The sequence below is a fragment of the Schistocerca serialis genome, chromosome 5 (assembly GCF_023864345.2).
Source record: "Schistocerca serialis cubense isolate TAMUIC-IGC-003099 chromosome 5, iqSchSeri2.2, whole genome shotgun sequence".
NCBI lineage: Eukaryota > Metazoa > Arthropoda > Insecta > Orthoptera > Acrididae > Schistocerca > Schistocerca serialis.
This window is the reverse complement of record NC_064642.1, coordinates 365,517,295-365,534,359: the sequence shown is the minus strand read 5'-3', so window position 1 is coordinate 365,534,359 and position 17,065 is coordinate 365,517,295. Positions and strand designations below refer to the sequence as shown.

Genomic DNA, 17,065 nt, shown 5'->3' with positions numbered 1-17,065 from the left:
GTGCTGCTGAGTTTTAACAGCTGCTTTCTCTGTTATGCCACCTGATGAGTTTGTGGTCATTTTCAGGATATTTTTATTATTTACTTATTCTTCTTGATAACAGTGTATTATATGGGTAGCTAAAATTGGCCATACAACCCACACATCCCTACATATTATAAAATACATTGTGTGTGTGTGTGTGTGTGTGTGTGTGTGTGTGTTTTCCACATCTCCTCCAAAACAATTAGATCGATCGTGACCAAACTTGATGCACACATAACTTACTCTCTGGAAAGAACCACTTTGGTGAAAGAGCCATGTACATTCCAAAGGGATGGGGATGAAAAGGAAGCATTGCTCATGACACACAAATAGCCAGACTATATTCACACAGTATTTGAGAATGAGAGTATTTAGTGACTTGCAACCAACTTTACACAAAGTGCCTGCCTGTAAAAACCTTTTCAACTCCTTCAGTATATTGGAGAAAGGAGTTCTTGTCACTGCAGGTCCCTGGGGATGGCCAGGACTTTTTGGTGTGAAAGGGATGGCAGCTGTCAAAATGTGGGTACTGTTGGTAGTTAGTGGGTGTAATGGCATGTGTGGAGCCATCAGACAGGATGAGGTTAGTGTCCAGGAAGATTTTGGGTTGAGGAGGACAGGGTGGAATGTGTGGGAGAGAAAGTGTTAAGGGTGTGAAGGAATGATGAAAGATCATGAAGGCATTGTCAGTGAACCTGAACCAGCCAGGGTTTTGGGTTTTAGAAGTCTGGGAAGATTTCCTGTAGATGGCCCATAAACAAGTAGGCATACGAGGGTGTCAAGTGGGTGCCTGTGCTGCAAATTTGTTTGTATACCTTAACATTCAAAGGAGAAGTAGCTTTGTGTTAGGATAGAGTTAATACAGTAAACAAAGAATGAGCTAGTGGATTTGGAGGCTAAAGGACATTGGAAGAGATAGTGTTCAGTTTCACCAGGACTATGGGCAGGAAGGATGGTGGCATATGGGGAAGTGACAAGCAGGGATCCAGGTGCTAAAGGGGTGAGGATGACGGAGAGCCAGTGAAGGAAGTGACTCTTATCTTTGGCATGACCAACACCTCCATGCAGTTGCCCAAAATGTAGCCTTCCACGTCAAAGGCAGCCTCCACCATCAGCTCTTTGAACTTTGAAGATGGTATTTATCCTGATAACATATTCTCTGCCCCCAAAATTATCCTGGCCTCAACTTACGATAACCAGTGATTCCACCATCCAATACAACAGTGTGTCCCCCTTTTCCACTAGTCAACATTCTGTACAGGTGGGCTGCAGTTAGTGCTGCAACAACTGATGACAGTCTTCGTAGTCTCCGTGGAGTCATTATGAAAGTTTTTAGAAATGTGGTCCTGTGAATCATATATCAATTAAAGGAATGGAAATACTGTTGATGCATTGTTTTATGGCCACAGAATACAGAAGATAATTATTGTATGCCAGGTAATTCCATGATGATTGCAATGCTAACAGGAAACATGAATGAATTTAAAGACATTTGTTCTAGAAGGAAACAGAGCCCATAAATCAGAAAAGGATGATTTTTCATTGTATTTTGACTCTTACCTAGTTGTCTTCTTAAAGAGTTTTGAGGACAGATTTCTGTTGCTCACTATCTGGATACCAATAGAACTGTCCACAATTTTGCCTTAGAATGCATTTTGTCACATTCAGGAATGCTGTCAACATTAGTTATGAAAAGGAAAGTTGCTACTCACCATATAGCAAAGATACAGAGTCCATTGTTTGATCAGGAATGCTTTCACATATTTGATGTTTGGATATTTTATATATTGAAGTGTTTCAGGTTGGCTTGGCCTATGTGACAGTTTGTTATACTTCACTTCATGCACCAAATGCACAACTAAGTTGCCACCTGAACATTCCTTGTATGTACAAAGTATTTGCTTATTGAATATTTGTTCACTGTTCAGTAATATTAATCAGGGTCCATCTAGTCTGTACCCTGAATCCATGTGTTTTCCTCCTCCAACTTTGCTCAGATTTCACCTCCTTACTGGCTGCAGATAAAGCTGCTGAAAATAACTTCTCATTCTCATTCACTCGACCACATAAATAAGAAGTGAGATTCAGTTCACTTTCTTATATTATCTTCAAAGTTAACACTCAACACATGATAAATGAGGACAGCTAGCAGCTCGTATATTGCCTGTCTGTACTACATTCATAACAGAGCTGATATTCCACTTGATAATTAACAGCTACACTACATTTATTTTCTTTGACATTTAGCGTTCTTAGATTTCAAGGAACTCTTTCTTCTGCACCACCTGCTCCATGGAACTCCTATCTCCTCCTCAGCAGGTAGGGTTGTCTGACTGCTATCCACTTCCGTACAGTCACTGGATCATTTACCTCTGGTATCAGCACCTACCATTTAAAATACTTCCCACCAGTGGGGTGCTCCCCACTTATCAACTAGTCTCAGACATGAACACCTTTTCTCTGACATGTGTATTTAAGGATGTGATACCTCTCATTCAAGGAATGGGATGTATCACTAAAATATACTGTGACTTTTATTATGTTTTTGACAGGTTGCTTGAAGATCCATTGTTTGTTGCAGGTTTTGAATCTCAGCAGAAACTCCTTAAAACAGCTTCCTGCCACTGTATCTGAGCTCAAATTATTAAATACATTGGATGTATCAAACAATAGACTGAAAGATATTTTATGTGAGTTCAATGAACTCAGACATTTGGAATCTTTGGATGTTCGGGGAAATAAATCACTGTCTAAGCTGCCAACCTCCCTTGGACATTGTGTACATTTGAAAAAGTTATTAGCAGATACAGACTCCTTAAGATACCCACCTCCCAACATAGTACAACAAGGAACTACAGCTGTTGTTACATTTCTGTCACAAGGTACTGTGTTTAATTTATGCTCAAAAGAGAAAAATAAATTTCAAATGTTTTGTAGTTGTCTTATTCAGTTGAATTATGCAATCGCAGGAAATTTGTTATTTAACTGTTATGTTTGGCTGTGATCTCCACTTATGTCATTATTTTTTTTTTCTTGTGAGTTGTATTCGCTCAGATAACCAAACAGCAAAATTGCTATGTTCCTTAAATTTGTGAACAGGATGCACCATGTAGGACTAAAATTTTTGTATGCAGCTTCCATTTTTTTAAACTTCTGGCAGGTTAAAATTGAAAGTATTTTGTATGTATGGGACTACAGCTGCTGGACTGTGTCTCAGACCCAGATTTTACTGACCAAGTTAGCCAGACAAGGATCTGGGTTTGAGTCCCAATCCAGCAAAGAGCTCTAATCTGCCAGGAAATTTCTTTCTGGTTTATTTTTGTTTCCTCAAATTCTCATATTGTTAAGTGTCAAGATGTTTCATTATCATCATCAGCAGCAGCAGTTCTATTATTATTACTCTTATTATGAAGTATTGCCCTGTAGTATCAATACTTTTTCTAAAAAAAGTTTGACATGAGCTAGATCGGTTGATGTCCTCAAAATATATGCACACATATTGTGTAATTTGGGAGAGATATTAGATGTTTCATAAAGATTAATTCAATTTCACAATACTACATTTTCCTCATAAATGAAAATAGAAACTAGAGGTAAATTTTAACTTCCTTGTATTTATTGTGGATGATTAACTGTAACTGTGATTTAAATTGGCAGTTTTTGTTGGTACTAGCTCTTTCCCTGCAGCTTTGTTGGCATAGGCATTTGACACATATCGGATATATTGCACACGTCTTCTCCTTCTCCTCTCCCTACCCCGTTTCTGTCTCTCCACTCACCTTCCCACTTCTATCTGTGTATTTCCTGTTCCCCACTCTTTCCCTCTCTCCATCTTATCTTTCCTCTTCTTTTAATCTCCTTTGCCCATATCTCCAACCATTTCTTGCCCGCCCACTCTCTCTGCCCGCACGCGCACCCACTCACACACTCACACACTCACACACACACACACACACACACACACACACACACACACACACACACACACACACAACATATCCATGACAAATTCATTTTGATAACCTTCATTTTCTCAGCTTTTGTTAAGGTTATCATGGGCCTGTACATCACCACCCTATCAGGTGCAGATGGCCCAGAATATTATGTTCCTGTAACCCCCAATGTGATGGTGAGCCTGCTGTCACTTAAAAACTAGTTAGCAGTTCAATAAATCATGTCAAATGCAAGCAGCAACTGGTTGTATATTATACCAACGTAAACTGTGAAATTTTAAACAGTGCGTAAGGCTGCTAAATTTTAATTTTAAAAGAACCATCCTATTTTGCAAAGTTTGCACATATGTGTGCTCATACAATCCTGTGGTACTTCTTACAATTATTTTTAGAATCAGTTTTCATTCACTTTTCACTAATTTTCAATGTGCCTTGCACTAGATGCTCAACAGACATCCAGAGTGCAGACAAACATATTTTATATTTTCATGTCTGCAGTTACTGCACTCAGTACTGCTATAATGTGGCATTGCAGTTCATCCAACACTATTTGAAGGGGTGGCACAAGCCCTTACCAAAATAAAAATCTCATAAAATGAGATCAAGCGACCTTGGTGACCTGTAGTGCAATGCAAGATCTGTTTGGCCCATATGCTGTAGGAGGTTCAGACCCATAATCTCGACAAACAATCACAGTTATAACTGAATTGATCTAGAGAACCAAAAATTCATTTTGTTGCTGTATTTTGACTATCTTCATTAGATGCATTTGGGCAAAGCTAAACTTACGGATTTGATGCACAAGTTAAAATCCACCCCAAGTTTCTACCTTCATTCATGCAGGAGATATAGTTTTGCAAAAACAGATTAATCTTTTTGAAAATACTATAGTATTGTAAATATTTATTAGAAGAATGTTTGTGGTCTTTTTTATGGAATGTTGAACAGAGTATTTTGTAAATGAGAAACATAGAATCATTTTAGTTTACCTTTAGCGCATAATGATTCAATTATGAAAGCTGACTTTTGCTGTTTTCTCATTTCAGAGTGTGGTTTAGAATATATACCACCAAGTGAATCCGAGCCTGATAGTGGCATACCAACAGTGACTGAAAGTGATGACATAGACTGGGAATTCCAGGTGATCTTTATAACTACAGCATATTTGTTTTCTATAATCCATTATAAGGTGTGAAAGAAGAAATATTGTAAGTAGTTGATAGTGGAAATTCGGGTAATGGCTACTTTGGTGCAAGCATCTTGCTAAACAAAGTTTTGTTAAATATGTAATATCATGGACCTTAGGAATCCAAACTGCACTACTGCATTTTATTTGCAGAACACTAAGATCTGAAGAGAGGTTAGTGGAGTTGGAGAGTAATTGAAATAAGGCCAGATGTGATATAATAAGGTTACCAGATCTGCGGCAACATAAATGAAAATCAAATAGAGTTAATGTTTTATTACAGTGGAACAGAGCAAGGAGGAAATAGGGATGCAGGAAATGGCTTGGAGAGATAGTGAAGAGACACAATGAAAATATGATAAAATAAATAATTTAGATCATTAAGAGTATGGAGAAGCTAAAACAGAAATGAAAATGGGATAGACATCACACTCTAGATATCTTTAAATGTGTGAGTAGTTCAAGAGGTGAAACAGGAATGCAGATTACTGACAATAAAAATAACAACATTCTAAAATTAAAGTCCAGATGAGGTGAATGAAATTATTCAATTTATGAAGAAATAAGGACACCTAAGGATGATGGTGTTACAGGATAAAGTAATATAAAAGTGTGGTGTCACCGCTAGACACCACACTTGCTAGGTGGTAGCCTTTAAATCGGCCGCGGTCCATTAGTATACGTCGGACCCGCGTGTCGCCACTGTCTGTGATTGCAGACCGAGCGCCACCCCAGTTGTACAGCCGACTTTGCTAGGAAAGGTTCACTGACAAATACGCTCTCATTTGCCGAGACGATAGTTAGCATAGCCTTCAGCTACGTCATTTGCTACGACCTAGCAAGGCGCCATTATCAATAGATATTTAACTTGTGATGCCTGTACCGTCAGACCGATGTTCTCCAATTATGGATTAAAGTTAAGTATTACATCAACTACGTACTTTATTTGCTACTATAAATTCCCTTAACTGTTCCAGACCTCACGCCAGTCTGCGTGAGCTTAAAAGCGTGCATTTCGGCCTCCTCTAGCAACACGGTGTTGGCTCTTCTGCCACCACTTCAAAAAGAAATACTTAAAATTTGATTACAGAATATCTACAGATGACCAAGATTAGCCAAAACTGGAACATTGTCGCATTTATTCTACATCACAAGAAGGGAAAAAATGTAGACCTGGCAGCCTACTTTACTTGGTCTAAAAATTATTCACTAAAATTATCATCAACAAAATTCATTTTGTTTTCTCACCTCAAGTCACACAAATCGTATTGTGATTGGTTTCTGCTTCTAACTAAGTAATCATCAGATGCTTTGAATCAGTTACATAGCAACTCAACTGAACAGGCCAAGAGGTGCATTGATAATTGAGTGTGTCTCTCTTAACCTGCTGAGTTTGGCAGTTAGCATGCAACAGATTCAAAACCTCTGATGATACAAAGAAGTCAAAACCAGTCATGATACTATTTGTCTGATCTGAGGCTGAGAAAAACAATAATTTTAAATGCTGTAAACAAATTATTACAATGAAAATGTTTTGGTTACTTACATTGTAACCAAAACATCTTCACAGTAATTTTAATCATTTAAAACCATTGTGGGGCGCAATTACAGTTAGAAATACATTGTCTCACATCTTGTTTTAGTTGTAGGGCACCACCACCCAAGGGAAATTTCGTCATTTGGGAAAACATAAAGTGAAAGCTATTGTAAAATGTATCTCATCATGAACTGTTGGTTCAAAACCAATAACATCACTATTTAAATAAATAAATAACATTGTAAAAAGTGGCTTGTTGCTGTTATTTTCTATGTAAGAGTCAACCTATATTTTGTACACAGCCATAAGCTCAGAATGTCAGTTTTCGACATTGTAGCAGCAAATCGATAATGGTGAACTATGGAACACCACCGATAATAGTGAGTGCTTCCTTCATGATTTGGGAATAGTTACAGTGGGTCTTGTCTGATTACTTGGAAGCAAAAGCATTTGGCCTGTCCTGTGGACCAAATCTGTGTGAGAGCACAACACTGATTTCATACGAAGTAGTGTCCACTGCCAAAACCACAGGCTTCGTGGGATCGAAATAACAAGGCATCTGCCCCTCACCAAGGCATTTTTGAGTGTCTGGAATGTATCCTGACACTCTTTGGTTGAAACAAAAGGCACATTCTTCTGGTGCAAAGGATGCAACAGAGGCACGATCTGAACTGCATTGGGTATAAACCAGATACAATATTTCAACTTCCCAAGAACTGACTGCAGTTCTGTCTTGTTCCATGGGGCAAGGAGGTCCTGGATAGTCAGCAGTTGTGGTTGAAGGGATGAACACCTTTGCTATTGGCCTACATACTGAATTTTGGTCTGAAAAAGGCACATTTGACCAGGCAACACTTCAAACCTGCATCTGAAAGCAGTTGAAAAAATGTACAAAGGCTACTGATATGTTTCCCCTGTGTATGTTCTGACACCACAGTATCGTTCAAGTGATTTGAACAGAACGGAACTTTTACAGTAAGCTGTTCTAAGTAGTGTTGGAATATGGCAAGCACAGAAGCACTGCCAAAGGGTAAGCGCAAAAATTTGAACAACCATAAATGTGTGTTGACCACAAACACTTTCTGAGTCTCCTCATTTAGTGGAATTAGCAAATACGCATCATGTAAGTCAATTTTTGAAAAATAGCAGCTTGCACCAAACATGTCCATTATCTCCTCAGGGCAAGGCAACAGATAAGAATCAATTATTGTTTGTGGATTCACAGTGGATTTAAAGTGAATGCAAAGATGAAGTCTTCCAGAAGGCTTTGGCAATATGACTAAGGGGAAAGCCCATTGACCATTTGGATACGAGCAATAACACCACTGTGTTGCCATTCTTTAAGTTCTCTTGCAACTTTGTCTCTAAGTGCATGAGGGATAGAACATGCCCATAAAAACCTAGGTTGGCCTTTGTCCTTCATTGCAACGTACGCCCCAAAATTATTGTCTCCACCTAGTTCTTCAGAAAATAGATCAGGAAACTCTGCAATCAGTTGAGTAATACTGTCTTTTGGGTTGAAATCAGAAACAGAAAGTACATCATCCTGAATACAAAGACCAAACAAATCAGAAGAATGTAACCCAAAAATATTTTGACAGTCTCTCGAATGCAAAATTGTAAATGTCACTGCTCTGGTGTGAGACTGGAATATGGTAGGCAAACTGCATGTACCAAGCACTGTAAGGTCCAGACCATTATACGCGAGATTTTGTCAACTGTGGCGCACCCAACTGTTCACATGTAGCGTATTAAGCAATGTAATTTCTAACTGAAGTCACACACAGTGTCCGGCAATGACTAAGTTCACAAACAGTTTGTTTCACTATATTTGCAAAGCACTTGGGCGGGCAGAAGACACATTCTGAATCTGTTCATATCTAGTACTGAGTGAGAAGGTGCTCTGCTCTTACAAGAGCAAACTTGGGTGGAGTTCTTTTTCTGTTGCAAGCACACAGACTATATGTTACCCGGCTTCCCACAAGCTAAGCAAGTTGCATTCTGCATAGAGCAGTTTTGTCTTTTCTGCATGGAAAAGCAGCAGGAACATGGTTTTGTTGCACTCATTAACACTTGTTTACTCTGTCCATGGTGCAGTGGCCTATTTGTGCACATGGTCAGTCACATGTCCGTACCTGCTTGTCACTTTGCGTTATACTGCAGATGGGAGCTACCTCAAAGGTTTCCATGGCACTGTCACATGGGTCCTGATATTCAATGATTTGCAACACTTTTTTCAAAGTAGGATCAGAATGTTTGAAAATTTATTCATGAATCCTACTGTTTGTCACATCATATGTAATTGCATCATGAATCATTGCGCCACTATAGTACTGTCCACAGACATATTGAAAATGACACTGTTGTGTCAGACCATGAAGTTCAGCGACCCAGTGATGGTATGTCTGTTCTGGGTTTCTCCACAGTCGAAAGAATGTGTAACGAACCACAGCAACCTGTACCTGACCCTTGTAATATGTAGAGGGGGCAGAAACCAATGCTTCAAAAACTAGCAAGCGTGGCCTTCTAATCAGGAATAACTTCTGAGCAAGGCAGTAAACTCCTGTACTGGCCGTTGACTAAAAATAAGAAAGTATCACAGTATGTTGCACTTGATGTGTAGCACAGTGAGTGTTGAACTGAGTGCAATACCCATTCCATTCCTTTTGTTATTCATTGAAAGCTCACATGGCAAAATGCACAATGCAGGATGCCTTGGATGTTGCTGGCTGTTGTGGTGAAGATGATACAGCAGCAGCTTGTGCATTAATGAGCCACTGGACTGCCATCATTATCTGTAACATTTGGTTGTTCTGAAGCTGAATAAACTGCTAAAGATCAAAGCTGGCAGCAACTGGAGGCATAGGAGGATATGGGTTAGAGACCATTTTAATGAGAGGAATGTGAAGTAATTATACATACACACACTGCGAAAGCATTGTGGCTAATCTTCAATAAAGAACACAGTTAGTAGCAATTTACATCTGAAAGGAAAAAGAGAGAACTATTAGTGAGACGTTGTGACAAAGCAGCAAAGAGCAAATGCAGCATTGGTTCTGTAGTCATCATCTGATGTTTTTTTGGCTACTGTAGGAGTCAGCACCAACACAAACAAGGAAGGACAGAAGCTGTGATGGCTGGTGGCAGGAATCCCAAATGAACTGTACATATCACATGCTGATTAATGTAACACTTTGTTACTAAAAAGAAAATAAACATAACTTAACATGCTTCCTGTGCATCCTACATGCAAGTACTTTTCACTAATACTACTCGCAGAACACAGGCTGAGCTTCAGCGTGCTATTACTGGTGCTCTGTAAGTCTGTGACCGAACTGTGCTGACCAGTGACAGACAGCTGGTTAAATTAGCATTGACTTGGGGCACTGAACTCTCTCTTCCTGGAGGTGTGGCTCTGCTTGCTCTTGCCATTGGCATATAGGTCACTGTCTTCTTGATGCTGTTTCATGGCACTGTGCCAGTCAGTATGCAGTTGATGCTTTAGGACTGCACAGTATGTCAAGAGGTTTTGTGATTGTAGTTGCATAAATTTTTAAAGTTTGTTTGAGAAGTATTTTGACAAATTTCACAAATTCCAATGGAATTACTCAAAGGTTCTGTTGTCTGTGCTACAATTTTTCTTCATCATGAGTTCAGCATATATAATTTTGATTACTTCTGGATGTTGTAAACAAAGTTATAAGCAGTAAAGAATTTTTGGTAGTAACAAGAGTGACTCTTCAATTTGCTTTATTATTTATGTTTACAACATACCGAAAAGGGTATGTTCACTTGAGATATCATAAAATATAGACATTGACTGAATGGGCAGGCTATCATTGCATGACAGATAAGCACACAAAAAATTTCAGATAATTTCATTGATTTTTCAGACTCCCATCTCTTTCAACACACACACACACACACACACACACACACACACACACACACACACACACACCTGTGCACTTACATTTTGCCAGCTGGACACACAATGCTGGTTCTGCAGTTCAGCAAGTGGACTGGGGTAGGGCTGTGTCAGATGGGGTGGGTAGCAGGAGAAAAGGTGAGAATTGGGTGAACGGTTTGGGGACGGGTAGCTAGTAGCAGCTCAGAGGATTGCAGCAGATGTGCAGTATAGGGATGTGGAGGGGAGAGGTGGCAGTTGAAGAGAGGTGGCAGAGGTGACCTGGCAAGGTAAGTGACACACACACACACACACACACACACACACACACACACACACACACACTGGAGCTGGAGCAGGTGAGATGCGGTGCACTATGCATGGAGTCGGGGGGGGGGGGGGGGGGGGTGCACAGGACAGAGGAAGGCGAAAATGTTGGGCAGGGGGTGTGGGGACAGTGGATTAGTGGAAACTGAGGCCAGGACAATAATGTAAGCAAAGGATGTGTTGCACGGATAACTGTCATATACATAGTTAAGAAAGGAAGGCCTCAAGATGGCAGTAGTTGTGAAGCAGCCACTGAACTCGATTATGTTGGTCAACTTTATTCTTGACGGTGCCCATTCACTCATTCCGGTGGAAAGCTGGCAGGTGTTCATGGTGAAGTAAAATGATTCGTAGAACTTACAGCAGAAGTGGTATATGACATGGCTGCTTTCGCAGATGGTCCTGCCTTGATGGGATAGGATAAGGTGAGGACAGGATTGGAGAACATGCTGGATGGGTGAATTTGGGAGGTCTTGCTCCTGGGTATTTCACAGGAATGTGACCATTGTGGCAATGGATTGAGACAACTGGGACCAGGATTTTGTGTAGGTTGTGTGGATGGAGTACCACCTTAGGAAGGGTGTGGAGAATTGTGTGTATGTTATCCCACATTTCCAGGCTTGATGATAATCAAAACCCTGGTGAAGGATATGGTTTATTGCTCATGTCTTTAATGATTAGGAGGGTGCTGCTTTTCAGCTGATATTTGGGGGATGGTTCGAGGATTGGGAGTGTTGAGGATATTCATTTGTGGCGTATGTTGAGGTGAGGGGGATTAGTGCCTGTCTGCAAAAGCTTTTGTGAGACCTTCATGTACTGGGCAGGGGAACTGCTGTCACTGCAGATACACCATCACAGGTGTTAGGGCTATACGGGAGAGATTTTTTGGTGTGGAATGGGAGACAGCTGTCAAAACACAAGTACTGCTGGTGATTGTGGAGAGAGGTATAGATGGAGCCACCAAATAGGTGGATGTCCATGTCTAGGAAGGAGACAGGTTGGGTTGAGGAAGACCAAGTGAAGCAGGTTCCAGAGAAGATGTATTCTTATGAGGAGTGCTAGTTCTGCAAGTTTCGCAGGAGAGCTTCTGTAAAGTTAGGAAGGTTGGAGGGGAGATACTGGCAGAACTAAAGAGGTGAGGACAGGTCATGAGTCGTGCTTGGGTAGCTCAGTCGGTAGAGCACTTGCCACGAAAGACAAAGGTCCCGAGTAGAGTCTCGGTCCAGCACACAGTTGTTATCTGTCAGGAAGTTTCAAGATGTATTCATATTTATTAGTTAATGTATTTTCAAGATAGAGCACCATGCCAAAATTAACAATCAGCATCTGTTTAGCAGTCTATCTTGTAATGAATGAAAATTTGAAACTGATAATGGCATGGAAAAATAAAATGTCTTTAAAAAAATACTTTAAATTGCTGGTTGGTATCTGTTTTTATGACATTGAGTATAATACAGGCGTAGAACCCTCATAGTATCTGTTCCTGACAAAAAAACTTTATCAATGCTTATCTTCATGAAGCACAAATAACAGTTGTATTTAAAATAAGCACCATCTAAATATGTCTGCCGTACTTGCTCCTACAATTTTGTGCAACATTAAATTATTTTTATCCTTACTCATTAACCAGTGTATGGTATATGACTTCAAAAACTTTAAGTTAAAAATCCTGTAGATTTTTTTATTCTTGAAACACTTATCAAAATTAAATCATTTGGTAACACATAAGCTTCTTGCCCTCCACATTTACAATTTTGTCAGTTCTTGCCTAGTAAACAAGCATCTTATACGTAAATGGGTCACACTTAGGAATACTAGCTGACCATAGCTCCTATGCTAGCAAACTTTTCTGCAGCACATGTGGGCACTAACATTAATGCAAAGTTATGTGTGATGTTAAAAGTTTAAGGTACATGGGCTGTTTTGTTGACATTGAAGTGAATCAATATTTCACTGTAGTTTTCCTGTTGTAGGTTTCATTAGTTTAGTGCTTTAGATGTCGAGAACAACCAAAACAAAAAAGAGTGCCTGCTGAACTTTTGATTATGACCTACCTGGTAATTTTTTAACCCTTTCTGTTGTCAGTCATATTGCTGATTGTTTTACAATGATGTAAATATTACAGTGCATGTCTTCATTATCTAGAAATTGCTACAGTAGAGAAGCAGATGTAATTGGCTAAGTTATGTTACATAGTTACTATTTATTTTTAATTGTACAGGAGCTGTTGAAGACCTTTTTTTTCCTTTATGCCTTTAGCCAAAAAAAACTTTGAATATTAATTCCTGTCTTTTTTTATTTTTTATTCTAGGCAAAAATCCTGCAGCTTGAGAGACTGAAGGCATGTTGAGTAAATGTAAACCTCTTATAATTTCCTTGCTTTCTTTTCTTTCTTTTCTGATAACTTTTTTTATTGTTAATCTGCTTGTTTACTTTGTGAGATTGAGTTTTACTTTATTATATCTATTTTCAACTCCATTTTATGTTTGCTTAGTTACATTTAACCATTTTAAGTTTACTTTGAACTCCAAAATTTGTTTGCTTGTGCACTGTGTGGAAGTTTTGTGTGTGAATTAATTTAGTAATTGTATTTCTAATCAGGCAAGTAGAATCTTATGCATACCATTACGGCACAGGGAATTTGTTACCAGAATGTCCCTGTTGCTTTTTATGTAATTTATTTTAGTAGGTGGCACAACTGACAGAGGCTTAATCTATAAAATTAGTATAAATCAGTATATACACATGGGACATGCGTTGCAACAAAGATTAGTTTGTGTAGGGGTGCAAAATTTGCTGTAAGCAACCAAGGATTGGGGGGGGGGGGGGGTGACTTGGCTAGTGATTTACTACCATGTGGCCTACCTATCGACTGTTACAGAGCATAGTTGACTGTTACTGACTGTAACTGGCATTATCATCATCGTCGTCATCATGTTGAGGAGACCAGTGCCATCATGATCTTGGAGAGATATCACACACCATGGTCTCCAATCTACTTGCAAACAAATGTACTGATGTAGTGTGTCTTGCCTGCTCTTTGGCAATGGCTAATTAGGAGGTTTGACAACAATCCTGCACAGCACACAGAACTATTCAGCTCACATTAGCGACAGGATTGTTTTCTCCAGCATTTAATTTTTTTGCTCTTGACTATGCTACAGTCAACATGATCTAGGTTTTGTATGGTTTCCAAATCCTGTCACACTTTTTGTTTAATTCATTGTGTTCAGTTGTTTCTAGCCCTAATGTTGTACTGTTTTGTGACCAAGGACAGCATTGTTACCAAGATGAACTAATACACATTTTTTGTGCTCAGCTACTCTGTGAATATTCTTACATTCCTTTATTTGGTCATAGTAAGCACCGCTACCATGAACACGTGTTTGTTAAATTGGACACATTAAGTAATGTAAGCATGACCTCACGCACAGTGCACTTTCCTTTTGGATTCAGTTTTTATTTTCGTCAGTCATCATATTTGTACTTTTATAAAACAAAATTGACAAAAAAGAAGTTTCATTCAATTTCTTTTAAAATAAGAAGCCCAATTGTAAATGGTATTAAGTCTTACAATGTCACTCTCTATTACAATCAAAAGATAATAGGAAAGATGTTGTGGTAGCCCTGCCAGTGAATACTGACACGGAAATGACATCGCTTTGTATCCTACAGGACACAATTTTTATTCGTGGTGCTGTGCAGGCCTGTACTGTGAATTTACCTATTTTCTGGCAGCATATAAAACCACTTATTTTCAATTAAAATTTGTGCACCAGGCATATGATAAGAATTGATATGTCTCAGTATAATGTCAAATGATTCACACACCCTTTTCCTTTGCATGCTTCAGTTAAGAGACAGTGACATGCTAGTCAATAGTAGTCATATAGTCAATGTAGATGACTTACAAGGAATAAGCTCATGTTGCTTGTAACGTATTGTTCAATGTGTGTATTGTTATAAGCAGTTAAAATCAGAATATTTGTTCTGTGTAACTGACAATCTCCAAGCTAGACACGTCTCACTTCCCATATGTAGCAATCTTCAAAGGAGCTTCTACTAAAATATTTAGGTGACACAAAGAAATGAAAACAGAAGGAAACTTTTAGGAATATTTTTGGGAGAAACAGATGTATTACTACACAAGGTCAACTTACTAACATACACTGATGAGTCAAAACATTAGGACCACCTACTGGCAGCCATATTGGTCCACTTCTGGAACGCAGTTTAGCAGTGATATGCCATCGATTTGACAAATACTTGATAGGTATCCAGAGGTTTGTGGCATTAGATGCGTATGTACAGATCACACATTTTCCGTAATTAATGGGCCGTTGGTTTGTGGGTGCAGAGCTGACAACCAAAAGGTCTCAATTGAGTTCATCGGATTCAGATAAACCAAATTTGATGGGCTAAATATCAAGGTGAGTTCACTATCATGCTTCTCAAACCATTGCTGTGTGACTCTGGCCTTGTGCCAAGAGCAGTTGTCCTGCTGAAAGATGCCATCGGCATTGAAGAAGATATCAAGCATAGGGGGTTACAGGTGCTCCTTAATAATGATCAAGTAGTTCCAGCTGTCACAGTGCCTTCGATTATTACTGCAGGTTCCATGGAAGCCCAAGTCAATGTTCCCCATAACATAATATTAGTCCCACCGGCCTGCATTCGTGGCATGCTGCATGTTTCAAGCAGCCTTTCACCTTGATGATAGCCTGCCTGGACGCTAACATCAACTAGGTTTAACAATAAAGGGGATTCATCCAATCAGGTGACATGATTCCATTGATCCATGGTCCGATCTTGATATCCCCATGCTCACTGTAATCATAATTGATTGATGTTGTTGGGTCAACATGGGAACAGGTAGGGGCCCTCTGCTGTGGAACACCATGTTAAACATTGTGCACTGAACAGTGTGTTCCAAAACACTTGCATCTGTGCTAGCACTGTACACTGTCATCAGATCTGCCACAGATGTCTGCCTATATTGCTTTAGAGAGTGGGCAAGCCACTGATCTCTGTGCTCTGTGATGAGGTATGGATGTCCAACTTCTTGTCACCTACTCGTGAATCAGCACCACTTTCCATAGATGCTCACGACAGTAGCATGCAAACAGCCAACTAGATTTGCCATTTCCAAGCTGCTCACTCACAGGCATGTGGCTAAAACAGTTTAGCCATTGTCAAAATCCCTTTAGTTGGCAGCTTTCTTCATTTTCAACAACTTATAACTAGACCGATTCCCCATTTGCCTCTGTCCACTCATGTGCCCTCAGCATCACCAGGCAGCATACAACCTCTCAATGGGCTATGGTCATAATGGTTTGCCTCATCAGTGTATGTATTAAAGTGATCTATACGTAGATCACAGCAGGAAATTGTAGGAACTTATTACTGGAAATGAAGAAATAAAAGATAACATAGACTCTACATGGCAGTCAGAATTTTGTAAATTTTTGTATTTATGGTACAAGAAGTTTGGAGCTCAAATATTAACCAGCCAAAGCAATTCGATGCAATTCTTAAAAGTTCTTGAGAAAATGCATTTTCAAGTATTCCGCGTGTCTTTAATTCACTAAAACTTAAAGCTGTTTCTCGATTGGTCACGTGGCTCTGTGGTAGAATGCTTGCCTGCCACATGGGTGTGTCTGGTTTGATTCCCAACAGATGTTGTTATTGTTCAGGTGCTATAAATTTCTCTGTCTGTATTTACAATAAACATATACAATATGTACAGTCTTAGACAATAAATCTGACCGCCGGCCGGCCGCCACAGAGACTAAGTCCGAGTCATTCACTTAAGGTTGCCAATAAAACTGACCGCCCCTGACAACTCTAAGTCCAGCAATCTGCACAATCTGGCAACACTGTAAGATGCGGAAGTGTCAGGAGGAAGTGTTATCTACTTCCAAGACGTTGTCGGACTACGTGAGCCCGTGGTCTAGTGGCAAGCATCGTGCGTTCTAAACATATAGTCGCCTGTTTGTGTCCAACTGTATATATATATTTTTTTTTTTTTTTTTTTTTTTTTACCACAGTCGGTCTAAAGTTATGAGTCTGACTGAACATCGAAGACAATTCGCTTAACATTCTACCCACCAGCAATAACAAATATTCCAGAA

The 17,065-nt window shown here is 39.4% G+C and overlaps 1 protein-coding gene across 1 annotated transcript in view; it reads left to right on the top strand.

The window, feature by feature from the left end:
* LOC126481941 (E3 ubiquitin-protein ligase LRSAM1-like) overlaps nucleotides 1-17,065 on the top strand; it is a 191,316-nt gene that overhangs the window by 36,284 nt on the left and 137,967 nt on the right. Inside the window, exons 4-6 of the mRNA XM_050105900.1 lie at nucleotides 2,606-2,906; nucleotides 5,024-5,118; nucleotides 13,246-13,275. Of these exons, the coding sequence (XP_049961857.1) occupies nucleotides 2,606-2,906; nucleotides 5,024-5,118; nucleotides 13,246-13,275 (426 nt within the window). The remainder of the gene's footprint in view (nucleotides 1-2,605; nucleotides 2,907-5,023; nucleotides 5,119-13,245; nucleotides 13,276-17,065) is intronic.